Source organism: Lepus europaeus, chromosome 14, assembly GCF_033115175.1.
Source record: "Lepus europaeus isolate LE1 chromosome 14, mLepTim1.pri, whole genome shotgun sequence".
In the NCBI taxonomy this organism is placed as follows: Eukaryota; Metazoa; Chordata; class Mammalia; order Lagomorpha; family Leporidae; genus Lepus; species Lepus europaeus.
Genome location: NC_084840.1, coordinates 18256018 through 18282417, shown reverse-complemented (window position 1 = coordinate 18282417; position 26400 = coordinate 18256018). Strand labels below are relative to the sequence as shown.

Sequence of the window (26400 nt, the reverse complement as noted above, 5' to 3'; positions counted from 1 at the left end):
TTTTTTTGACAGAGTGGACAGAGAGAGAGATAGAAAGAGAGAAAGGTCTTCCTTTGCCGTTGGTTCACCCTCCAATGGCCACTGCGGCTGGCGTGCTGCGGCCGGCGCACTGCGCTGATCCGAAGCCAGGAGCCAGGTGCTTATCCTGATCTCCCATGCGGGTGCAGGGACCAAGCACTTGGGCCATCCTCCACTGCCCTCCCTGGCCATAGCAGAGAGCTGGCCTGGAAGAGGGGCCTATTGAGCTGCAGCGCCGGCCTGGGCTACTTTTTAAAAAGATTTTTTCTTTGCTGTTGGAGCAGACATCCCAACAAGTAAAAGCACTGTTTCTTAAAAGATTCCCTGGAAGTGCATGAATCTGCTGAAATTGCACATACACAGAAAGGTCAGAAGGCATTGCGCTTTGCTTTTAGTATGGTAAATGCCATTTGGAGGCAATGGCGGCCCATTGGGGCAGGCATTTGGCTCAGCCATTAGGATACCATTGTGACACCTGCATCCTGTATCAGAGTGCCTGGAGTCCAGTCCTCGGCTTCTGATCCAAGTCCCTGCTAATGAACACCCCGAGAAGCAGCAGGTGATGGCTGGAGTATCTGGGTCCCTGTCACTCATGCAGGACACTGGAGTGGGTTCCAGGCTCACCTCGGCATGGCCCAACCCTGGCTGTTGTGGGCATTTGGGCAGTGAACCAAATCTGTCTCGAACCACTGTGGGAGAGGCTTAGAGGTGGCACAGTGTCTTCCAGGTCCTTGTACCTACCTGCCAGCTTCCTGGGCTGCTTTCTAGCGTCACTGTGCATGTCGTTGCGTGTCCTTATCTTGTGTGCTTGTAGGGGCATGTGGGCTTTATTGTTTAAGCTCTTCAACCAGAGTCATTTCTTCACATCTGTTTTTCTCTTCTCTATTCCTCTTGCTCCTAAGTTCAAAAATATGTGAAGATCTGTAACATACTCAAATCTTCACACAAGGAATTTGAGGATGTACCACAAGAAAGGGGGAACTGGCATATGTATGTGCACATGAGCATGGTTCTACTTCCCCAGGCAATTGTTCCCAGCTGTAAAATGAAGATTATGTTTACCATAGCTCACAGGGATGCAAGGATGTTACAGATTAATTGGTTGACAATTTACAGTGCTTTGAAGAATAAGAGCTCTTTAGAAATGCTAATTGCCTTATTAGTGTTTGATTTAACCTCATCTGTCAGGAGGGGCAAGAGAAAAGGAAGATGGAGAGTCATCCCCTTGTCAGTTGCTGTGGAAATTGTGGCAACCACATAGCCTGCGGCTAACATAAGACCTCATATTCTTAGAAATTCTGGATATCTGCATCTTGTCAAGGGTCAGATAAAATGGGAGTGGGGAGAGGGATCTCAGATAAAAAGTCTCATGTTTAAGCTTTTTGCTTGGAGGGGGAAATGCATCACACATGTTCAGTTCACATTTCTAATGATACTTCTTTGGCCTGAACATTCCTGTGTAACATGGCCGTACAGAGCAGGAGCTAAACAGTAAGAACCGGGTCACCCTTTTGTTTGTGTTGACGTTGTGGGCTGATTGATTTTCGTACTCTGTTTCCAGGGGTGAGCCAAAAACCTGGTACGGCGTCCCCGGCTACGCTGCCGAGCAGCTGGAGAACGTGATGAAGAAGCTGGCTCCAGAGCTGTTTGTGTCGCAGCCGGACCTCCTGCACCAGCTTGTGACCATCATGAACCCCAACACTCTGATGACGCATGAAGTGCCTGTACGTTCTGCAGGGAAGACAGAGTTACAGAGAGAGCGGTCCTCCATCTGCTGCTTCTCTCCCCAAGTGGCCACAGTGGTTTTAGCTGGGCCGAAAATGGGGCGATCTGAACTCTTAGAATCTTTCATACCTTGTACTTACTTTAGAAAAAAGTTTTGAATTCACATGATTTTAATTTTGCATAATGAACTGATATGCATGGTAGATCTTAGTTTTACCTCTATTTGTATTTAATATTCATTTATTTGAAAGGCCAGAGTGGGGGCTAAAGTTGTGGTGTAGCAGGTAAAGCTACTGCTTGCGATGCCAGCATCCCATATGGGTACTGATTTGGGACCTGGACTTCCTATCCAGCTCTGCTAGTACACCTGGGAAAACATTGGAGGGTGGCCCCAATACCTGGGTCCCTGCACCCTCATGGGAGACCCATAAGGAGCCCCAAGCTCCTGGCTTTGTTTGGCCTAGCCCAGCTCCAGCCTTTGCAGTCATTTGAGGAGTGAACCAGCAGATGGAAAATCTCCATCCCTCTCTATAACTCTGCCTTAAAAAAAAAAACAAACAAACAAACAAAAAAAACCAAAAAACAAGACTGGAGTGACTGGGAGGGAGAGGGAGAGCTCAAGATCTTCCACCTGCTAGTTCATTCCCCAAATACCTTCAACAGCCATCTTGGTCTCCTCTATGGACGGCAGGAATAGAAGGCCAGGGGCCACAATCCCTGCTTCCCTAGGCGCTTTAGCAGGAAGCTGGATCAAAAGTGTCAAGTAGTCAAGACTCAAACCAGGCACTATGGAATGTAGGCATCCCCAATGACAGCTTAACCTGCTATACCATGACACCTGCCCAATTAAGCTTACTTTATTTTGCGGGCTTGACCTTGGATTTCAGGGTTCCCAGTCTGGGCTGAGAGGTGCTGCTGTGATCGCTTCACTGAAGTTCTGTACAAGGTGAAGTGACACTCAGATACTGGCGTCTTTGAGAATGCTCTGAAGACAGTTTTGGGAGGCCGGACTGAGGAGTGCATCTTTGTTCAACAGAGTATAAATGATGCATTTACAGTGTTAAAAGTGAATTTTTACAAAGATTTATTTATTTATTTGAAAGGCAGAGTTAGGGAGAGAGAAAGAAGATCTTCCATCTATTAGTTCACTCCCCAAATGGCTGCAACGGCCAGAGCTGCACCGATCCAAGGCCAGGAACCAGGAGCTTTTTCCAGGTTTCCCAAATGGGTGCAGGGGCCCAAGGACTTGGACCATCTTCCATTGCTTTCCCGGGCCATAGCAGAGAAGTGGATCAGAATTGGAGCGGCTGGGACTTGAACTGGCGCCAGTATGGGATGCTGGTCCTGCAAGCAGTGACTACCCGCTACACTACAGTGCCAGCCCCAAAGAAAATTCTTGATTTTCATATGTGACCTAATTTTTTTGATTTTGGATCCACAGGATAGTCAGTGGGGACAAAGAAGAAGCACTTTTCCTTGAGGGGTCATAAATTATGCATGGACCATAGCTTAGAAATAATGATCTGAACCAGAGTACCTCCGTCTCCTTGTTGGGATCTTCCTCCTTGATTTTTCTCTCTTCCTGTTGGTTGGTCTTCCCAGTTTGCCAAGAACTTGCTGTAAATGAGACTTAGCCCTGATTCTTTAATAATTGAGCAAACTATGTAAAAGGAGATTCTAGATCAACAGAGATGATTGAATGAACTCCTGCACCCAGGGACTCAGAATTTATAAAGACATGATATTTGTGCAAATAATGGAAGGGGACGGTGGTCGTGTGGTGTGACAGTGGTGTCAACTGGAACATTTGGTCTGTTGAGTCAGAAAGGACTTATCAATGAATGAGGTGGCATCTGCAGGTTATAGGAGGAGCTGAGTGCAATGATAAATGTGGGTGTAGCAGGGAGTTGGGGATGGAGGAAGTAGTTTAGGTAGAAGAAGGAATTGTGCATCTGGGATGGGTGGTTGTGCAGTATCTGAACCTTTTTGGACCTTTTACCCAACAGTTTCATGGGGCTCGCCTCCAGCACTCTCGAGTTCTATGGTTCTGGGTGAGGCTTGAGAATCTGCATTTTCTTTCTTTCTTTTTTTCTTTTCTTTTTTTTTTTTTTTTTTTTTTTTGACAGGCAGAGTGGACAGAGAGAGAGACAGAGAGAAAGGTCTTCCTTTGCTGTTGGTTCACCCTCCAATGGCCGCCATGGCTGGCGCGTTGCGGCCAGCGCATCTTGCTGATCCGAAGCCAGGAGCCAGGTGCTTCTCCTGGTCTCCCATGGGGTGCAGGGCCCAAGCACTTGGGCCATCCTCCACTGCCCTCCCGGGCCATAGCAGAGAGCTGGCCTGGAAGAGGGGCAACCGGGACTAGAACCCGGTGTGCTGGCGCCGCAAGGCGGAGGATTAGCCTAGTGAGCCGCGGCCCCGGCCAAGAATCTGCATTTTCAACAAGTCCCTGGCTGCTGCTGCTGTCGTGAACCACAGATGCAGGGAGGCAGGCACTGGGCAAGGTGGGACCGGAAGCTGAGGATCTGTCTGTCTGGGGCAATCTCTGTGCTTGTGGGGTGCAGGAAGAGAGGAATGATGGAAGCTAAATTTGAGATCCAGATCAGGAGTTCTGGTGAGATTCTTGAAGTGAAGTGAGATTTCTTTCATTGGCATCAGGAGGTAATGGTATTACATCAGGATCTTTCATAGTTGCTGCTGTGTTTTGCTGAGTGGTTGGTGTAAGCCCTGCTGTCTGTGAGGCACTGCTCCCTCTTGTGGCAGGAATTAGTGTCTGTAGTAGAAGCTGCTGTCTGAAAAATCATCCAATACCAAGTCCCTGTTGTCTTTAGTGAGATGCCACATCCAAGAGCCTCAAAAATGTCCAATCTCTTCTTTCTAGGTTTACCGAACTAACCAGTGTGCTGGGGAGTTCGTGATCACCTTTCCACGAGCCTACCACAGCGGCTTTAACCAAGGCTTTAACTTTGCGGAGGCTGTGAACTTCTGCACCGTTGATTGGGTATGTAATCATGGCTGAGTGAGGATTTCCAGATGTGGACGGGGTGCCGAGTGCTCTCCAAGGCGTCAACCCATCGCTGCTGCGCCAGCCCACCTGCAGGGCTGTTTGACAGTCTGCCGTGTGAACCTTTCCTCGTGAAGAGGAGGCAGACGGCCCTCTGGCTGAAGCTCCGCGCCTCTGCAGTGGTGACTGATCCCAGGGCGGGACTCCACGTTGTGTGGCACCTGTTTACATGACCTACAGCTCGACTGTCGGATGACTATCGTCATGTCATTTGGTTTCAGTTAGTTAAAAAGTTCGATTTTGACATCGCTCCTGTTTTTCACGTACCTGGAAAGACCTGTCAGGATTGAGGCTGATAGATTGAAGTTTGTGATAGATAGTGTTTCAGGAAATGTGCAAATGCCAGTTTCCAAAGAGATGCCACACTGGTGTGGACACTAACACATTGTTAAAACACTGATTTCTTTCAAATCGTGTTTACCTGAGATACCTAATCTGTCGGATCTTTGCAGGGTAAGATAATAAGGCCTAGACTTAGCTGGGATTCTGGCATTCTGAGTTTAGGGTTGATAAATAAGTGCTAACACGGAGTGTGATATTCGGTAGTTCAGTGGTACAACCCAGAAGTCTTTGCAAATGGAGGAAAGATGAACTGATGCTTCCTTCTGTCTTTTGCTCCAGCTCCCGCTAGGCCGGCAGTGCGTGGAGCATTACCGCCTGCTTCACCGTTACTGCGTGTTCTCCCATGATGAGATGATTTGCAAGATGGCTTCCAAGGCGGACGTACTGGACGTGGTAGTGGCTTCAACTGTTCAGAAGGACATGGCCATCATGATCGAGGATGAGAAGGCTCTGAGGGAAACTGTCCGTAAATTGGTAAGATTTTTGGAAATCCAATTGCGTGTCATTGGGTGTTACATAATATAAAGTTGTTATGCACCTTAGTGTCATATCTTCCTAATGTATGTAATTCCCTTTATGGCCATTCTGGTGGGTGTGTAATCTTAGAGTAGTTTTAATTTTCATTGACTATCTAAATTATCTGCCACCTGAACCTGTTTTCCTTGAAATGTCTGTCCCAATGTTTTGCCTTTTTTTTAAAAAAGTGTACTTAGGGACTGGTGCTGTGGTGCAACAGATTAAAGGCCCGGCCTGCAGCGTCCACATTCCATATGGGCACCAGTTTGAAACCCGGCCGCTTCACTTCTGATCCAGCTCTGTTTATGGCCTGGGAAAGCAGTAGAAGATGGCCCAAGTCATTGGGCCCCTGCACCGTTGTGGGAGATCTGGAAGAAGCTCCTGGCTCCTGGCTTCAGATCAGTTCAGCTCTGGCCATTGCAGTCATTTGGGGAGTGAACCAGCAGATGGAAGGCTTCTTTGTCTCTACCTCTCTGTAACACTGTCTTTCAAATAAAATAAATCTTAAAAAACAACAACAACAACAACATGTATTTATTTGAAAGCCAGAGCTACAGAGAGAGATGGTGAGACAGGAAGAACGAGATTGATCTTCTATTCACTGGTTCACTCCCCAAATGGTCACAACATCTGGGGCTGGATGGAACAGGTTGAAGTTAGGAGCCTGGAGCCTGAACTCCATCCAGGTCTCCCATTTGGGTGGCAGAGGCCCAAACACTTGAGCCATCTTCTGCCTTCCCAGGCACATCAGCAGGGAGCACAGTGGCCAGGACTTGAACCAGCTCTCCACTATGGGTTGCTGGCGTCACTGGTGGTGGCTTAGCCTGTTGTACCATAGCATCAGTCCCTCAAAGGTTTTTTGTTTTTTGTTTTTTTTTTTTTTTTTTTTTTTTTTTTTTTTTTTTTTTTAATTAACATTCTATGGAACCTTTTGAATTACTCTTGGACGTACCTCTTTGGAATCTAGAGTGTTGCTCTCTGGAGCCGCCTTCCCCGTGTCTCACAGGTGGGAACAGCTGTGCCCAGGGAGCTTCAGTGGCTTTCATCGGGAACAGGCGCTCATTCTAGAACAGGGAAAACCAGGTGTGGCATTCACAGATGAAAACTGGGTAGAAACAACTTGGGTCACTCCCAGCTGAACTCTCTGGAGGCAGTCCTTAGTCTCACTTTAAACAGGAATTCCAAGTACCTCCATGGCATCAAGGCCTTGTGTTCCGTTGTAAATGAAAGCCACACTCCACTCATGGGTGTTTCCTTACTCTTGTCTGTCACTGTCACACGTGAAAAGGTTAAAACAGTGCTTCATGGCTGATTTGATTAGGACCAGCATTCCCAGGGCTGGATTTGGATCCGGTTCCAGATAAGGAGAAAAGGCAGGAGCAGTTTGGTCTTTGAATGACGGAGGAACATCCCACAGGGGCCCAATGGTGCAAAGTATGATTGAAATGTACTGGTTCAAAACCTTGTTTCCTCACAGCATTTCGTTTAGGAAATCCTTCTTGCGACTTGAGGCTTTGCTGGTGCAGAAGTTCCCTAACTACTCAGATGACAGCCCTTCAGCTAACTGTGCAGCAGGCTGAGACCCTGCTCCATTGGCATTGTTTATGCATTATGGTCTCTGGCTGCCCTGTTGTCCTCCTTATTTTTGTACTGTTTCATAGTTTCTCCAGCAGCGTCCCTCAAGCCCTGTATAGTATTTCCTTGGAAGTCCAAAGCGTGTACATCCCCTTTGGTCTGAACCCAGAATACAGAGAGGGCAGATGGCTGGCTTGCAGTGGGATAGACGACAACTAACCTCGGTCGTCTTAGAGTCCTCCTAACTGTTGTCCCACTCGGCCCAAAATGGCCAAACATAAAGCCCACCCTGCGTTGTCTGAAAAGGGATTCTCCCTGTGTGAGTGAAGTCTGCTCACTTGCTTCTGTTGCTGGGTCAGTGTTGCTTTGTGTTCTACACATCTGTAATCGTGCAACTCTACTTGGGTTAAGTTTTTGTTTTTGTTTTTGTTTTTGTTTTTTAATTCACCTCCTGCAAGCTTGTCTTGGGGCTGGGAGTTTTACTGTTCTTTAGAAGCCTCTTAAAGTAACCTTTATTCTAGGGAGTGATCGATTCAGAAAGAATGGATTTTGAGCTGTTGCCAGATGATGAGCGTCAGTGTGTAAAGTGTAAGACTACGTGCTTCATGTCTGCCATCTCCTGTTCTTGTAAACCTGGCCTGCTCGTGTGCTTGCACCACGTCAAGGAGTTGTGTTCCTGTCCTCCTCATAAATACAAGTTGCGGTGAGTAGGAAGAATGATTTTACAGTGACGCTGCTGCTCTAGGCCTGGAATGTGAGGTCGGATACGTCTCTCAAAGCTAAGCCTGGCATTCTGTTCCAGATACAGATACACTCTGGATGACCTCTACCCCATGATGAATGCACTGAAGCTTCGAGCAGAGTCTTACAATGAGTGGGCCTTAACTGTGAATGAAGCTTTGGAGGCAAAAGTCAACAAGAAGAAAAGTAGGTGGCGTAGCAAGTGTGACTTGGGGATCAGCAGTTGAAGCTGATTGGGATGTAGCCAGCTATCGGCAGAATGGACTACATGAAGCCAGCCTGGCCTCAACCTTGCAGCTCGGGGAACAGGGCAGTAGTAGCAGAGAAGGCTTTAAACCAGAAATGGAGGAGGCAAAACCTCGCATTTCATATAGAACCTTAGAAAATTTAAAAAAAAAAAAAAAATCACGTCTTAATGAAAAAGACAGCGTGACATGCTAATTTATCACTTTTGAATTCCAAAGTTAAGCTCCTTGTACTTGGTACCTTTGAAAGTCACTGCTTCTCTTCCCATCTCTTTGGCCTGTCTCTCAGGAAGAGAACAGTGTCGCTTCCTTGAGCACACAGACCACTTGCCGACTACAGAATAAAATCCAGGGGAAGAAGTGGGCACGCCCCCATAAAATCACATGGACTTTGTTTTGACAAGTCAATCGTTTTCCTGATTTTATGTCTCTTAAACAAGCTGCATCTTAACATTTCTATAGTGAAGAATAATTCTATACCCTTGTTTATAAAACTTCGTGCCCAGCCGTTCCCCAGGGAAGCAAATAAACACATTTGATGTAAAACGTTTTATAGATGAGAACTGAGAAAGGCACTTGTAAATGTCATACCGGTGAGGACAGACAGCGATCGCAGGAAAGGTGACTTTCTTCTTTATCCTTAGGCCTTGTGAGCTTTAAGGCTTTAATTGAGGAATCTGAGATGAAGAAATTCCCGGACAATGACCTCTTGCGCCACCTCCGCCTGGTCACGCAGGACGCAGAGAAGTGCGCCTCTGTGGCGCAGCAGCTGCTCACCGGCAAGAGGCAGACGAGGTGTGTGGCTGGCGCTGTTGGTGCAGACCCTGGTGGTGCATCTTGGGAGCCTGTGTGACTGCAGCTTGGAATCTGTGACCATGGATTTTTCAGGACTTTGTTCTTTGTCTTTGTAGATACAGGTCTGGAGGAGGAAAATCCCAGAATCAGTTGACGGTGAATGAGCTCCGCCAGTTTGTGACACAGCTGTATGCACTTCCGTGCGTCCTCAGCCAGACACCGCTGCTGAAGGTAACAGAGGAGTGAGGGGAGAACCCAGGGAGCTGTGCTTTGTAATGGACCTTGATGGACGTATTAGAAGTAGGCTTCTCGAGTGGCTAATGCACACGTTTATTAGCAAATGTTTTTTAACACTGAGGGCGTGTGTGCAGGTTGTAATTGGCTCATGGAGGAGAAAGTTGGCCATTTTGACTTTGAGAGTGACTACCAGTCAGTCTCAGTTGGAGTGAGGCCTGCTGACATCAGCTCTCGGTTGCCAGTGGGTGACCTGATTGGTTCATTATTATGAAGTGTAGTGGGACAGTAGAGAAGCACTTCTTAAATAGGAGTTTACGGTTCTGAGTTACTGAAATGACTTCTGTTTTTCAGGATCTCTTGAATCGGGTGGAAGATTTCCAACAGCACAGCCAGAAGCTGCTCTCTGAGGAAATGCCTAGTGCCGCGGAGCTGCAGGACCTGCTGGACGTCAGCTTTGAGTTTGACGTTGAGCTTCCGCAGCTTGCTGAGATGCGTGTCCGGCTGGAGCAGGCCCGCTGGCTAGAAGAGGTGCAGCAAGCTTGCCTCGACCCCGGCTCCCTCACTCTGGATGATATGAGACGGCTCATAGACCTGGGGGTGGGGCTGGCCCCGTACTCGGCAGTGGAGAAAGCGATGGCCCGGCTGCAGGAGCTGCTCACCGTGTCTGAGCACTGGGATGACAAGGCCAAGAGTCTCCTCAAGGCCAGGTAAAAAAGCAGACACACCTTGCTCCCTGGGGAAGGTGGGTGATGTATCCCGCTCTGAACAGGTGGAACTCTTTAAACCAACGGTTAATAAGAAGGCTGGGAGACACCTGGAAGTTTGCCTGCAGCCTTCCGCAGAGTGGCGGCAGCTGCAGGTGTTTTCTCACCACAAACAGCGCTGTCAAGGCTGCTGCTGAGCCCCTCAGGACCCCTTGCTGTGTCTGAGCGAGGACTGGGCTTGGGCTGTCCGAGGGAGAGGAGGGCGAAGCCCTCCCTGACGCTTGCTTTCTGTCTGACAAGGCTGTGTTGCTCTGGGGGTAACTTGCAGGTCAGAGGCATTCTTCTCTTGTCCTCAGATCGAGTGGAGGGATGTGAAAGTTTTTAGTACTTTGCTTCGACTATATTAATAACCTAGAAAATTTCAATTGTTTTGAGAAACTGTAAGTCTTGACAGTATATCTACTAGGTTAACGCAGAGGAAACAATCCATCAGAACCCTAGATACTTCCTTCCAGTGGGCTTTGCCTGCTGGTTTACTACTCAGATGCTTACAACAGCCAGGTCTGCGTCTGCTAGTGCCTTTCCCCATGTGGGTAGCAAGGTCATCACCTACTGCTTCCCGGAATGTGTGTTAGCAGGAAGCTGGAGCAGAGCCAGGACTCTAACCCGGGTCCTCAAATATGGATGCAGGTGCACCAGGGGCATCCTAAGCTGTCTGGAATCCTCACCCTGATGCTGTTGCATCTCACTCAGACATTCGAAACGGTTTCATTTGCTACTTAGTCACATTGACTTGCCATACTGGATTTCCTTTGAAGTGATTTTTTTTTTCCTATTTTGGTAACTGTTAGAAAAATGAACCATCACATAAAATAAGCAATTCTTTGTGTTTCATTTTTGTAGGCCGCGGCATTCGCTAAACAGCCTTGCCACCGCAGTCAAGGAAATTGAGGAGATCCCTGCCTATCTGCCCAATGGGGCAGCTCTGAAAGACTCAGTGCAGAGGGCCAGAGACTGGCTTCAGGATGTAGAGGCCTTGCAGGTTGGTTTTGCCCTTTAAGCTGTAAAAGGATATAATATGTCGGATCTATCTCACGGCACAGACTCAGTATTGGAGGGCTGACCAGATTATTAGTTGTATTCAGCCTTTTTGGATGTACTTAGCCAGCTATTGTCTCAACCAGGTTCTTCGAAAGTATTTGGAGCTTACACAACTCAGTCAGCTATTTGTGGGACCTGGGGAGTCTTCCATAGCAAACTTGAACTTGGTTGCTATTTGAGGGAAAGGGAAAGGTGAAGCTCTGTGAGGAAGTGCAGTAGCCTTGTCTGCAACGTTGCAGCAATCAGAAGTAGCAGGTTCAGTGAGCCTAGTTATGTGACTGTGGCCAAACTACACCACAAGGTCCAGACTTATCACCGTGACTTAACAGATACACCCTCCCAACCCCGCAGATAAACAAAACTTACCAAGTATCAGAGTAATTACGGAAAGTAATTGTCACCAAGTATTTGTGGCCATGTCTTGGTTGATGGACTTACTGATCTGCATGTAAGCATAGGATAAGTTGTATTTACCTGTAGATTATTTCCGTGCACAAAGAATGCTACTATACATTACCCAGTTTTTAGCTGGATGACTTAGTTAAAAAAGTGGTCGGCGGGGCAGGGAGAGGGGTCTTCCTTTATAAACTCTCTGATCATTCTAAACTAATAGATCTCTCTAAACTAATAGGTCTTGGGGACCTAGTGAGACAAAGAGACTGAAGTTCTGTTTTTGTTGAAGTCTTCAAATTCTGGGAATAAAATCCCATCTGGCATTCTGAACATGTATTTTAAGTGGCTAATCGGCCAGCTGCTAACAAGAAGTACCAAACAGGACAATTCTAGACAAGTGTTTCCAACAAAACATATGGGCATCTGTTGTAGTTAATAGGGAAAAGAAGATACATTGTTTTGAGACGATTACATAATCTAAGGGTGACCCAGGCAAGCGAGAGAAGAAAAGGATGTGTTTGTTGTGTACATGAACTTCCTGGTGCCTGGGTCTGACAGTGCTAGGCCCAGTCATAGTGCTGACCTTCTCACTGCCTGATCGGTAGCTCCGTGCAGAAAGGACACAGCAGTGAGTGAAATGAGAGCCAGGCCACGCTCCTGGGTGGGTCTGTCCCTCCGTACGTCACGTGCTGCCGCCCATGTTTGCAGCACTGCCTGCAAGGGTACATGCAAGCTCTTTCCTGCACACATCTCTGCAGAGAGATGTGACTAACAACAAGGAACCACTTTATAGTTGGTAGTTGATTTATTTTCTTTCTCAAATTTATTTATTTATTTTGAAAGAGTTATAGAGAGAGGGAGAGACAGAGGTCTTTCTCAGATGGCTACAGCATCCAGTGGTGGCCAGGCCAAAGGCAGGAGCTTTATCCAGGTCTCCCACATGGGTGACAGGGCCCATACACTTGGGCCATCCTCCGATGCTCCAGGCACGTTAGTGAAGAGCTGGACTGGAAGTGGAGCAGCCAGGGATACTGGCATTGCAGGCGGCAGCCGAAGCGGCTGCGCCACAGTGCTGGTCCTGTATCGTTTATTTTCAAGTATCCAGTATTATGGTTTACAGGTAGGAAGTTACTCTGCATATTTCCAAATCGGATATCATAGGAATAGCATGTAATTTATGAGTCAACATTTTTATTTTTAAGTAATTTTTTTTTTTTTAAATTTTTGACAGGCAGAGTGGACAGTGAGAGAGAGACAGAGAGAAAGGTCTTCCTTTTGCTGTTGGTTCACCCTCCAATGGCCGCCGCGGTAGCGCGCTACGGCCGGCGCACCGCGCTGATCCGATGGCAGGAGCCAGGTGCTTCTCCTGGTCTCCCATGGGGTGCAGGGCCCAAGCACTTGGGTCATCCTCCACTGCACTCCCTGGCCACAGCAGAGAGCTGGCCTGGAAGCGGGGCAACCGGAACAGGATCGGTGCCCCGACCGGGACTAGAACCCGGTGTGCCGGCGCCGCAAGGTGGAGGATTAGCCTGTTGAGCCACGGCGCCGGCCTTTTTAAGTAATTTTTAAAAGCTTATTTTCAGGGACTGGTGTTGTGTCACTGTGGACTAAGGTGCAGCTTACTCAACTGACATCGCATATCAAGTTCAAATCCAGCTGCTCTATTTCTGATCCAGCTCCCTGCTAATGTAGTGGATGATGACCTAAGTACTTGGGGTCCAGCCACCCACATGGGAGACCCAGGTCGAGTTCCTGGCTCCTTTTTTATGGGCTGCTCCAGCCCCTGCCATTGCTGCCATTTGGGGAGTGAGCTAGTGTATGGAAGATCTCTCTCTCTTTGTAAATCTTTCAAATAAATCCTTTAAAAAAGAATTTGTAAAAAACAAAAACAAAACAGCAGAGAGGTAGAGCCAGATATATAGAGAGCGCTGACATCTGCTGGTTCGTTCACTCTACAAATGCCCACAACAACCAGGGCTGGGCCAGACCAAACCAGGAGTGCACTTCTCAGTCCGGGCCTACTGCATGGGTGGCAAGTAGACAAGCATCCGAGCCAGCACCTGCCTCCCAGGGGCCATGTCACCAAGGCGCTGGATAGGAATCACAGCCAGCACTCAGACTCAGGCCGGCCAGTGTGGGATTCAGGACTCTCAGGTGGTGTCTTCAATCACTGTGCCACACACCTGTCCATCAGAACCTCTTTGCCCTAACAGTTTGATTCAGTAAGAGTACACGTGAAAGGCTGTGGATTACCAGTCTACTCCTGTCTTCCTTTGTTGTCCCAGAAGTGTCCTTTCTGGCAGGTTGTCTGATTCAGGACCTGATGTGTGTTGTACCTGATCTGTGTACGTTTGTTTTCATCTTGTAGATTTCTCCCCATCCCTTCTCCTCCGTGTTGCTGCCCAGGACAGCAATCCCATGGCACGCTGGGCCTCAGAATGGGCCCGTCCTTCCCTTGTATGGAGTCCCGGCAGATGCCAGGGCCCTGCTAGAAAGGAGCAGCTCCCGTGCATTTCCACCTCACAGCTGGCTTTGATTCTCCAGGCTTCCTGTCTCCCTCAAAGTGGTTCCTGGAGCAGCAGCCGAAGCATCACCAGGGAGTTTGTTAGAAATGCACATTCATGGACCCTGCTCTTCCCTCCCGAGTCAGACTATCTGGAAATAGAACTCGGGAAGCTGCTGAATGAAATATGCTTTCCGGATGACACTGACCGGTGCTGAAGTCTGAGCACCCCAGGGCTTTCTCAACACATGCTTTAGTAATTTATACTGAGCTACCTGAACTCATCAGCAGTGACTGGATCGGAGTTAGATTTATTCTTTTATTTAGGTACACCAGAATGCCAGCCTTAAGTTAGTACAGATCTTTATTTCTCTTGAATATTTTTCCTGACTATTCACAGGGACCAGTGTGATGGGTGAACTTTTAGAAGGGCACAAACAGAGGGCTGGTGCTGTGGCGTAGCAGGTAAAGCCACTGTCTGCAGTGTCAGTATCCCATATGGGCGCCAGTTAGAGTCCCAGCTGCTCCACCTCTGGTCCAAGCTCCCTGCTATGGCCCGGGAAAGCAGTGGAGGATGGCCCAGGTCCTTGGGCACCTGCACCCACGTGGGAGACCCAGAAGAAGCTCCAGACTCCTGACTTTGGATCAGCCCAGCTCCAGCCATTGTGACCATTTAGGGAGTGAACCAGTGGATGGAGGACCTCTCTGACTCTACCCCTTCCTCTGTGTAACTCTGCTCTTCAAATAAGAAAATTAATAAATCTTTCTTTTAAAAAAAAAAAAAAAAGAAGGGCATAAACAGAGCAGAGGTCAAGGTGTTTTCCATGCACATTTGTGTCCTTGGAGCCTAGCACAGACTTGGTTCTCTAGGTGTGAAGTGAGAGAACAGTGTCGCTTGCCCTCCCCACTTGGCGAGCTGGCCCATGTTGTTCACAGCTGTGTTTAGTATGCTGCCATCATGGAGTAATCGGAATTGTGCTTTTGCCATTTTGTGTGGAAGTATTGTTTTTCTAATGACTGTTATTTTTTTCTGACTTCTTAGGCTGGAGGACGTGTGCCAGTGTTAGACACACTCGTAGAACTTGTCACCAGAGGACGGTCTATCCCTGTGCATCTGAGTTCTTTGCCGAGACTGGAATCACTGGTAGCTGAGGTTCAAGCTTGGAAAGAATGTGCTGCTAACACATTCTTGACTGAGAATTCGCCATATTCTCTCCTAGAGGTAAATCTGCAGCCAGCTCAGGGCAGGCACTTGGCTTCTGCTGGCTAAAACGTGAAGTCCGTCGTGTACAAAGTCACCGTCACTGGTTGATGTGTGTGCTCCAAGCTGTGTTTCCAGTCAGGGTGCTGTGAAGGCAGCCTTTAAATGCTCCCTGGCTACTTCTAGGATCACACTGTCGTCTGACGAAGTCTGTGTTTGCTACTGGGCAAGTCCTTTCTCTCTGGTTGACATTGTACTTGCACACTGTACCACTTGGATTTGCAAGCTTGACGGATGGTCTCGTGCCTTTGTCAAGGGCATTAGCCGCACTTTCTGTACTTCCTGTGTGCGGCAGTCGTCCGTCACGACTGGAGTCCCTGGGTGTGGGTTGTGTTTGTGGAATCGGTCTCTCGTGAGCCTGCCTGCCTCAGTCCTCTCCCCTTCCTGTGGGGGAGTCTTCCCGCCCCAGGGCTGCTTGTCCCCAGACACGTGTTAGACACTAAGAAGGAGCCCGCCCTCCCACTGCTTCGGCCTTCGTTTTGGGAATTCCTAATGCTTTATCTGAAATCCATCTTACCAGGGGGTCTGCTCTGTCCTGCACTAGGTGCTGTGTCCTCGATGTGATATTGGCCTTGTGGGATTGAAGAGGAAGCAGAGAAAGTTGAAGGAGCCCTTGCTGAGTGGGAAGAAGAGGAGCACCAAACTAGAGAGCCTGAGCGACCTGGAGAGAGCTTTGACTGAGAGCAGAGAGACCGCCTCGGCTGTGCGTAGTAGGGTTTTTCCTTCTGCTTTCTCTGGTGTTGGGGCGCTAATTTCTAATCCCTTCCAGTTTATAGGAACGTGGGCAAGGCAGGTTGAATAACTTAAAGGTGCTCACTGAAATTTCTCAATATCGGATGCTGCGTAGAGGTTCAGAACCTGCTACGCCACAATGCTGGCCCCGTCCAGCATTTAATAAACATTGTTGACTCAACGACAATTCTTCAAGGAGGTGAAAAACGTCTAGAGATAGAAGAAGTGAACATTTTTGGGATAAAAAAGATAGCTACAAGGCCAGCGTTGTGGCATGATGGGTAAAGCCACCGCCTGTGATGCTGGCATCCCATATGCACCAGCGCAGGTTCCAGCGGCTCCACTTCTGATCCCATTCCTTGCTAATTTACCCGGGAAAGCAACAGGTGATGGCCCAAGTGCTTGGACCCCGGCACCCACATGGAAGACCCAGAAGAAGCTTCTGGCTCCTGACTTCAGACTGGCACAGCTCTGGCCATTGCGGCCATCTGGGGAGTGAACCAGCAGATGGAAGAGCTCGCTCGCTCGCTCGCTCTATCTCTCTGCCTTTTTTATACATAAATAAATCTTTAAAAAAAAAAAAAATGTGATTTTTGCAGAGAGCAAGTGCTGCCATCTGCTGGTTCACTCCCTGAGTGCATAACCAGGGCTGGGCCAGGATGAAGCCGGGAACCAGGAGCTCAGTCCAGGTCTCCCATGTGGGCAGCAACAACCCAACTACTTAAACCATCACCACTGCTCCTGGGGCGAGTGTGCTAGGAAGCTGGGGCTCCGAGTGGAGCCACCACTGGAACCCAGGCTCTCCTGGAGGGGATACGGGCGTCCAGCGGCAGCGTAACTACTAGGTTGCTTTCAACGGCAGGAAGCATTGGCCATTCTTGAGGAATACAGCCGTGTGTTACCTGGCAGCGGGGATGTGTTCTGTGTCTCTGTGTGGACCTCACAGAGGCTGCTGGCACATCGCCGGGCTGTTGTGAGACGCAGCCCTTTGTTGGCCTGTGCCCTGGAAATAGAACATGTCTGTTTGGAACTTTGCACATGACAGCTCTCTGGTGTGGCCCCTGGCTAAGAACCTCCCATGTGTTTATACTGATGGATGGAAAACTCCAGTTGTCCATCCTTTGCTTCCATTTCTAAGCTATGGGAAGGTCTGGTCATCACATGAGCCGTGTACACTGGGCTGTATACTGTATCTCTCTACAAAAAAGCGGCTCTTAAAACACACAAAAGATTTGCTGCCTGATTACTTTTAGGTCTTTTTGCTTTTCTCCTAATCCCTCATTCATACATTTCCTTCCTTGAACCAAGAGAGACCATGGAGAGCTTGCTTTGGCCTTTTGGCCATGATGAATCATGAGTCTGGGGATGGGCAGGCGTGGTAATTGGAGACAGTTTTTCCTATAGCAGACCAACATATGAAGGACTCAGGAATAGAACTGACACCACAGCCTGTGACTTTTGTTTATAGATTATTTTTTCTCTCTAAAAGATTGGTTTGTTTGAAAGGCAGAGAACAACAGAGAGAGGGAGAGACAGATCTTCCGTCTGCTGGCTCCCCTGCAAATGGCTGCAGCAGCCAGGGCTGGGCCAGGCCAAAGCCAGGAGCCAGGAAATTTGTCCTGGTCTCACACATGCGTAGTGTGGGCCCCCATTTTGGGCCCTGTCTTCTACTTCATGCTGGTCTCTCACAAGCGTGCTGTGGGCGCCTGATTTGCGGCCCTACCTTGTGCACATTAGCAGGATGCAGGATCAGAAACTAGATGGCCAGGACTCAAACCAGTGCATCCAGTGTACGGGCTGCTGGTATCGCCAGGAGCAGCGTAATCCACTGTACCACAGCACTGACCTCATGGATTTTGTTTCTAGAGGAGAAAGCTCAGGTTTTTTTTTGGGGGGGGGGGGGGAATGCAGATGGTTTGTATGCGTTCTTGGGAGAAGGCCTTCATGGTCCAGTTTTTGCTGGGGAAACTGGCCAGTAGTTGGAGGTGGCAGTGGCCAACTCTGACATGGCTGCCGATGTGAACTTCCCCCTTTAGAGACTTGGCTTTACTTCATGGCACGTGAGAAATGAACCTGTGCCTGCTGGACTTGTGTGTAAGTCGGTGTTCCGTCAGTTCATGTGAAGGTTCCTTTTATGGACTGCTTGTAAATAGTGCATAAAAATAGCTTAGCTTAGTACTTAGCTCAGTACTGTGAAGTGAATTTTTGTTTTCAAATCATTGACATGGGTTTAGTGAATGTAGCACTTTCCTGGGATTTTCCTTTAAGTGGAAAAGAAGGAGCTTAAATATGGGGACAGCGCAGCCTCCTGCAGCAAAGCAACCTTGCACATCCCAGTGTTCTTGGAGCACTCTGTGTGTGTTCCTATTTAATTTTTTCATGAAGGGTCTAGTTTTTTGTTTTTTTTTGTTTTTTGTTTTTTGTTTTTTTTTTGACAGGCAGAGTTAGAAAGGTCTTCCTTTTCCATTGGTTCACTCCCTAAATGGCCGCTATGGCCGGCGTCTGCGCCGATCTGAAGCCAGGAGCCAGGTGCTTCTCCTGGTCTCCCATGGGGTTTAGGGCCCAAAGGACTTGGGCCATCCTCCACTGACTGCCCTCCCAGGCCACAGCAGAGAGCTGGCCTGGAAGAGGAGCAACTGGGACAGAATCTGGCACTCCAACCGGGACTAGAACCCGGGGTGCTGGCGCCACAGGCAGAGGAGTAGCCAAGTGAGCCACTGCAGCGCTGGCCTAGGGGTCCAGTTTCAATACCTTATTGCTGTGTCTAACATGTACGTTAGACCTTAACATTGAACATAAGAGACCACTGCTGTGTAGTGATGCTCCAGGAGAGTCCGTTCTAGAAGAACACAAGCTGATTGAAGTGAAAGCAAGTGGAGACCTCAGAGCCGAGTGCGTGGCGTGTGACATGCCTGTGTCTTTCAAGAGAAAGACGTTGTCGAGATACACGTGCAAGCAGTCAGACTCGGGAGAAGCCGCGTGCGTGCCTCGCGCTGACTTCCCGGGAGTGCTGTTTCCAGGCAGAGTGGGCGCCGGCGCCGTCCATGCAGCCCCGTGAGGGGGCCCTCCTGGGTCTGTTTTATACGTGGCGGGAACGCAGCCTCAGTGGGATGCGTAGCTCCGGTCACTCAGCAAGCTCAGTGTGAGGCACAGCCAGGATTCGGATGCAGATCTCAGAGTCCCGCCCCTCCCCCCTGGGCCGAGTTCCCTGTGACGTCATCCTAGGTGTTCCCTGCTTTGCAGATGGCCGCGCTCGGGGAAGCTCGCCTGCGGGAGATGGAAGCCTTGCAGTCTCTTCGGCTCGCCAACGAGGGGAAGTTGCTGTCGCCTGTCCAAGATGTGGAGATGAAAGTGTGCCTATGTCAGAAGGGCCCGGCCGCCCCCATGATCCAGTGTGAACTCTGCAGGGGTGCTTTCCACACTGGTTGTGTGGCGATGCCCAGTATTTCACAAGGCCCCCAAATCTGGCTTTGCCCCCACTGTCGACGGTCGGAGAAACCTCCCTTAGAGAAGATTCTGCCCCTGCTGGCCTCCCTGCAGCGGATCCGCGTGCGTCTTCCCGAGGGGGACGCGCTGCGCTACATGATCGAGAGGACCGTGGACTGGCAGCACAGAGCCCAGCAGCTGCTCTCGTCAGGGAGCCTAGGATCTGTGCAGGACCGGGTGGGCTCAGGACTGTTACACAGATGGCCAGCCTCGACGGGGCAGGCGGCAGAGACCAGCAAGGTGAGTCTCCTTAACGCTGTGCCTTGCTCCTGGAGCTGTAGCTCAAGTGTGCAGTGTCGCTGTCACCAGCTCCCCACTTCCAAGGTCACGCGTGGCTGCGCTCCTAGTAGCTGTTCTCGGCGCCGTTTCTGTAAGCAGTGTTCCCCTTTTCCTGTACTGAAAGGGTGTTCCGTCTGCTGTGTTTGCCGTGCGCGTGCGCAGGCGTTTGCAAATGTTTGCTGGCTACAGTCTTCCCTCCCTCCTCATGTATGTCACGGAGTAGGAGGAGAAGCAGCTCTCTGCCTTCTGCATCTTTTGCGCTGTGAGGAAGAACGGTGGTGTGTGCATGCTGTGTCGTCCTGGAGGGCTGTGGGCTGCTCACCCTGGTCTGTGCCGGAAGCTGGTCCTGCCCACCACTGGCCTAGGAGCTTCGCGTCGTCTTCCGCAGGTGGCAGGCAGCAGGGAGAGAATCTGGAGGGGTCAGAAAAGTTGAATCAGGAGGGGCCCCTCTGCCAGAGAGCGCATGAATTAGGTGAGCTCAGTATTCAGCGGATCAGACAGAGATGGGGCAGAAAATGTCCTCGGTCACGTTTATCCCCTGGGTTTTTAAAGTGATTTTTCTGCCGAGGTTTCTGAGTGAGTGCCTGGTCCACAGCAGGTGGTGAATTCGCCACATTCCCTGCATGGACGAGTTGTGGATGTCAGGGGCCTGCAGTGGGGTCCTCTGTGTTCTTACCCAGGATGTGCTGGGAGTTTCCCTTTGAGAATAAAGGGGGAAAGACCCAGTGGCCCGGACGTTTGTGGCCCTTGGGCCTTGAATGAAGCGCCGGGGAAGGTAGGGAGGAGGTGTGCGTGATCTCTGACAGGTCTTCGTTTGGTTCCCTGGGAGGGGACCTGCCTGTGTTCCGTGTGTAGTAATCTTCAGTAAGGCCCAGAGACTCATCGATCTGCTCCCACACAGAGACGACGGCCTGCTCCCAGTGTCTTTGCCTTCTGGAATCAGTAAAACCAGGAAGATTAAAGGTTTTGTCCTAAGGGGAGACAGGTGTTGATGTGGCCGATTTTAAGGCACCAAGAGACTGCTTCTAGTTTGGGGAAATCAAGTCTTTGTTTTTCCTGGTTGCCTGCCTTAGCCCAGGCTGCTCTGTGGGAACAGTGGTAACCAGTGTCTTCCTCCCCCAGGTGGCCCAGCCTCCCGGCGCAGCGTCCCTTACCTCGCCTGGTGACTGGGACAACAGGACCTCGTATTCACACTCTCCCTTCTCCACTGGACAGAGTTGTGTCCCTCTCCATGGTTTGTATTTTATTAGGATTATTTTGAGGGCTGGGTAGTAACAGGTCGTCTTGCACTAGGTTTCTGTTACAGATGATGAGGTACCAAGAAAAGGGCTTTATCCTGAGGTTGGTGTTGTGGTGCCGCAGCTTAAGCTGCCACTTGCGACACCTGTGTACCACATCAGAGTTCTGCTTCAAGCCCTGGCTGCCCCGCTTCCAATTCAGCTGCTTGCTAATGTGCAGGGGCAGCAGGTGATGGCCAGTCCTTGAGTCCCTACCCCACACGTGGGATGTCCTGAAGGAGTTCCTGGCTCCTGGCTTTGGCCTGGTCCAACCCAGGCTGTTGTAGGCATTTGGGAGTGTGAACCAGCTGATGGAAGACATCTGTGTCTCTCTCTCTCTCTCTCTCACCCTCTCACCTTGCCTTGCAAATAAATAAATACATATTGGAAGTGCTGGGGGGTGGAGGAGACCTTATCCTCATGTAGGGTATGAGTTTGCTGCATGCAGAGAGAGATTGGACTGAAAGACTTATCAGTGCAGACAGACAGGAGGCTTCGTGCCCACTGCTCCAGGGAGCAGGACCCACCCTTTGCGAGCTGATGATCGAACACCAGGCTGCCACGTGGGGGCTCCTGAGGCTTCACCACTTGGAGATAATCTGTGTTTGAAACCTGCTTGTTTCCTAAGCGACTGTCCCATGAGTTGTGTCTGGCGCTTCAGCCGGAGTCCGATTCCTGGACAGGCCGTCTCCGTGTGTGGCCGAGCACCGTGGGCCACTGGGAGCTCGCGCACCTGGGCCGCATCTCGATTCTGTGCTTTCTTGGCAAGGCGCCCGGGCAGAGGCACTGCCTGTTCTGCAGGAGCCGCGAGCAGTGGGAAGGCGGCCTGGGGTGTAGTGGACGGTTAGTTAGCGGGAGTGCCTGGCTAGGGTTCTGCCCGGGGCAGTGTGGCTGAGGCACAGTAAGTGAGCCTAACGGCCAGGGAACACAGGTGAGGAGGGGGCGGTCTTTGTGCTTTCTGGCGCACACGTGGGAGGCTCACTGTTCTCATGGTTTGGTCTGCTCTTTAACAGGCCTCAGTCCAGAAGTGAATGAACTGTTAATGGAAGCCCAGTTGCTCCAAGTGTCCCTTCCTGAAATTCAGGAACTTTACCAGACCCTACTCGCAAAGCCAAGCCCCACACAGCCGAGCGACCGGAGCTCTCCTGCGCGGCCCGGCAGTGAGAAGGTGGGTGTCGGCGAGCCCCTCTGCTTTTCCCTGTCCCAGAAGATCATCCTGCCTGTGTTCCTCAGAGCCGTGCCGTGCCGGCCGTTCGGGTGGAAGGTGCTGGAGGTGTCAGTTTGGGCTCCCAGCTGGGATTGGGTGCTGTTTGAAGCCACCGAGTGACAGGGTGGGGGGTTGGTCTGTGTCTCAGGGAAGCTTCTCGTGGCTCTCCATGGTGCTAGTGCGACCCGGGCTCCTCTCCCCTGTGGGACAAGAGGCTAACAAGGCTGTGCAAGCCGAGCAGGCCTTCCGCGCCCAAAAGTCGCTTAACAACCACTCTCCACTCCGAGGATGTCCTGTTGGGGCGCCGACTGCTCTGCCGAACGTCCTGTGGCAGCGTAGTAAGCTTCCTGCTGCCCGTCCCTCCCAGGGGCTGGCACTTTTCAGGCCCCTGAGAACGTGGTGAGGGTGGAAAGCCGCCAGGCAGATCCAAGCCGCACCAGGAAGGGCGATCACGAGCCAGAGCCCCATGGGCCGCTGTGTGGTGTCATCCAGTCCTCTGCTGCCGTGAGGGTTGGGGGTGTCTCCCCGAGCAGGACCGCGGCCGTGTGGCGCCTCAGCAGCCCACAGGGTGCAGGACGGGCTCAGGCGCTGGTCGATCACTGACGGCCCTGGCGGGCACCTGCGAGGCTGCCTCGCCTTGCTTGTCCTGTGGGACTTGGGGTGGGTGCAGGGTCACATGTGCTCCCGTGTGGTTGACCTTGGCCTGTCTCCCACCCAGAAGGACTGCTGCCGGGGCAAGCGTGACGCAGGCAGCAGCGTGGAGAGAAAGCTCAAGAGACGCCTGGACAGAGACAGCCTTGCCAGCGAGCAGTGGGACCGAGTCAAAAAAACACGGACCCCCAGGAAGAAGAAAATCAAACTGAGCCACCCCAAGGACACGAGTGATCTCAAGTTAGAGAGGGAGCGTGGCTACGAGTCGGCCCGTTCTGCCGAAAGCCACTCGCTGCCCTCGGACGCCTCCTACTCGGAGCAGGAGGACTCCGAGGACGAGGACGCCCTGTGCCCGGCCGCCAGCTGCCTGCAGCCGGAAGGAGACGAGGTCAGTGCGGTGCGCACCTCCCCTTAACTCCGACTCCCTGTAAGCTAGACCTCGCCGCCCGGCGCGCCTCCGCTCCGCCGCTCCGAGCCGATCCGGCGGCTTGCTCGGTCCTCCCCCACTGCTCTCTCTGCTCCTCCATCGCTCCTGGGGCTCCTCCCTTTCTTGAAGAAACTCTCGTTCCTCCCTTTTTTTTCCTCCTCTTGCTCCTCCGGCTGTCACCGTCCTGGCGCTAAGCAGGTGGGGGGGTGCTGCTGTCGTGCCCTGGGTGTGGCCTGGCCCAGAGCAGCCCCGGCTTGGAGAGTGACTGATGTGGTTGCCCCGGCCGCTGGGCTGGCTGCGCTTGTGTGGCTTAGCTGTTCAGCCAGAGGTCCCAGCGCTGGGACCGTGGCCCGAGTACCTGAGGCTGGCCTGCCCGATGTCGAGCTGCATTTTTTCTCCCTGCTCTTTGTAACCAGGTGGACTGGGTCCAGTGTGATGGCAGCTGCGATCAGTGGTTTCACCAGGTCTGTGTTGGTGTTTCTCCAGAGATGGCAGAGAAGGAGGACTACATCTGTGTGCGCTGTGCCGGGGAGGACGCGCCGAGCCGCAAGTGACACACAGACCCCCCGCCCAGTGTCAATCAGGACTCCCACCGGGAAGATTCCTTGAAATCTCAGCAGAGCTGCAGGACTGGTATCGGGCCAGCCTGTAAACGGTGCTATTTCTATTCCTTACGGGATCATTTTTCCAGAACTCTTTGAAAAAAAGAAAAAACAACTAAAAAAATTTTTGACACTTTTTGTATTTTTTTCCTTAAGAGCTGTTTGTGGTTGTTGGGGTGTGAGGTGCTGTTTTCCGCAGGGGCCACCGGCCAGGACGGCACTGGCGCGCGCCTTCTCGCGCACGGCACTGGCGTCTTACCTCTGCCGGGATGCACCGGCCAGGAGTGCGGCTCGCTGTGTGCGGAAGGGCACCAGGAACTCCAGTGAATCCTCGCCGAGGACTCTCCCTCTCCCCTTTCCTCTGGCACCACATGGGGGACTTTTCCGTTTTCCACTCTCGGGGTTTCTGTTTGTTTGTTGCTTTCTTTATGGATACACTTTTCTTTTTCCTGGTAGACTAGGTTTATTTATCTGAGCAATAACTTCTATGTTGGTTTCAGTGGCTGGAATTAAAACAGAACAAAACAAACTGCTGCCCAGTGTGTTGGTGCTTTAGCATTGCCAGACGCACAGTCACACGGCTGGCTCTGGTGTCAGCGACGACCCGGCCACGTGGAGAAGGGACCGCCTCTGAGCGCTCGGCTTTCTCTTGCCCCGGCCTCCCTCCCATGTTTTTGGGAGCGTGTTTCAAACGCGGTTTCTGTTGTGGAGTAAATCCTTGCTCCTCCTCTAACACTCATGCCGGTTATTGAGAGCCCGCAGAGCCCAGCGCCTAGGGGCCTGCAGGGGCAGCACCGGCCTCTCCCCCTGTGTCCTGCGCCCGGCACCAGGCCTGGGCCTCCAGCCCCCACGGACACAGCCCCTTAGCCTTCAAGGACAGAACCTGTCTTCAAAGCCATGCTCCTTTTCCCGAGTTTTCTCAGAAGGCCAGCAATCACTCCAGTCCTCGGCTGCGCTCTCCCCGTGCAGACGATGCCTTTATTCTGCCCCCACTGACGGGGAAGCCCGGGCTGGGGCTGAGGGTCGGAAGGAAAGGGAGGAGGTCGCCCTGGCCAAGGGCCGGATCAGTGCAGGCTTGGAGGGGAGTTTGTGGTCCCAGCCTCTGCCTTCCTGGTCTCTCCCACCTCCTCTCTGATCCCTGCGGCTCCAGCCAGCCCCCAGCTGCCCTCCCCTGGCCTCTGATCTGCAGTGGGGGCGGCGCGTCCGGGAGTAGAACACACTCTTGCGTTACTTTTCCCTGTTGTGTTGCTAATACCTGTTTCCCCCACATTCTATAGCCATAAACTTGAAGATGGGTAGAACTAGTGGATCTTTAATGAGATACAGCCGCAGCAGCAGCAGCAGTTTGTGATGTAGCCAAGATTTCAATGTACACCCCCTTTTATGCAATTCATATGATTAAATTTCTTTAAGAATGACTTGTAGTTGTCTGCAGTTTTCCTGCAGGTGTTGTGCTGTCTCTCCTTGTCTGGGGCTCCTGGGGCAGCAGAGAGGCACGGCCTCCAACAGTCTGGAATATCCGTGCTGTGGCCTTTTCAGGACCATACTCTGAGAGCCCACCTGGCCTGGGCACAGGATGTCGTCTGGGCGGGTCCTCGCCGCCCGCCCCCACTGGTGGCCTGCACCTGGAGCTTGTGCACCCCCTTACTCCTCGGTCCTTGGCATCTGCAAGGCACCCCTCCCTTGCCCACTGTGGTGACCCTGGAGGTGGAATGGCAGGTCCACTGCAGACCCCCCCCACACACACACACCTTGTAAGCCCTCGGACACTGTGCACACACAGGTGCGTCGCCGTTGTGGTTTCCGCCTCGTGCTGGGCACCCAGAATGCCTGCCCACGGATGCTGTGGAGGCTACGTCTCTGCGCGCGTTAGCCGTGACGCTCACGGGACCGACAACTGCTGTGGCAGGCTCCACGCTCCAGCTTGCGTGGCTGCGTGAGTTGGGGGGCGGGAACTGAGGTGAGGGCCTGAGCCAGGAGGGGTGAGTGGGCGGACCCCAGGGCTACTGCCTCGGGCGCTGAGGGGCAGAGGAGGAGCGTTGGCCTCAGCCTGCGCCCACGGTCCCCTGCTTGGTTCTTCCTTCGGATGAAGCGTGGGGCTAGGTACAGCCACCCGCCAGGGGAGGCAGCAGGCACCCTGGCTCAGCCTCCTGGGAGGTGCTTAACACAGGTGCCCCCGGGCATGGTGGTTGTCCACACCTGAATCCTGGCTCCATTGGGCCGGACAGAGCTTGAGAACATGAGAACACGTTCCGGAAGCCGTGGGTCTGGCCTCTGGGCAGAAGTGTCTGGGGTGCACGGAGTTTGCCATTAGACCCACTAGAAAAAGCAACGTGTCCCTCTGGGTGCTGGTGGGGGGTGAGCCCGGGAGATGAGCAGTGCCCCACAGGAGGGCAGAACATGGCCTCGCCTCAGGCCACCACCCAGGTGTGATCTTAAAGATTTTTTGTTTATGTATTTGGAAGACAGAGGCGGAGGGGAGACAGACTTTCCAGGAGCTCCAGCTGGGTCTCCCACGGGTC

At 51.6% G+C, this 26400-nt stretch overlaps 1 protein-coding gene across 3 annotated transcripts in view; it reads left to right on the top strand.

Moving 5' to 3' along the window:
* The window catches only part of KDM5B (lysine demethylase 5B), an 83165-nt gene extending 57886 nt beyond the window's left edge, over positions 1–25279 (top strand). The window contains exons 12-27 of one of the 3 annotated variants that reach the window (XM_062211607.1): positions 1580–1742; positions 4622–4741; positions 5426–5620; positions 7759–7940; positions 8040–8164; positions 8868–9018; positions 9135–9249; positions 9607–9962; positions 10863–11001; positions 14999–15178; positions 15762–15920; positions 19193–19675; positions 20837–20948; positions 22005–22159; positions 22920–23237; positions 23693–25279. In XM_062211607.1, the coding sequence (XP_062067591.1) occupies positions 1580–1742; positions 4622–4741; positions 5426–5620; positions 7759–7940; positions 8040–8164; positions 8868–9018; positions 9135–9249; positions 9607–9962; positions 10863–11001; positions 14999–15178; positions 15762–15920; positions 19193–19675; positions 20837–20948; positions 22005–22159; positions 22920–23237; positions 23693–23830 (3091 nt within the window). In that variant the 3' untranslated portion in view covers positions 23831–25279. Of the gene's footprint in view, positions 1–1579; positions 1743–4621; positions 4742–5425; positions 5621–7758; positions 7941–8039; positions 8165–8867; positions 9019–9134; positions 9250–9606; positions 9963–10862; positions 11002–14998; positions 15179–15761; positions 15921–19192; positions 19676–20836; positions 20949–22004; positions 22160–22916; positions 23238–23692 lie in introns of all 3 variants that reach the window. The other 2 variants (XM_062211608.1, XM_062211606.1) reach the window with 2 other exon arrangements.
* The last annotated feature ends 1121 nt before the right edge of the window (positions 25280–26400 follow it).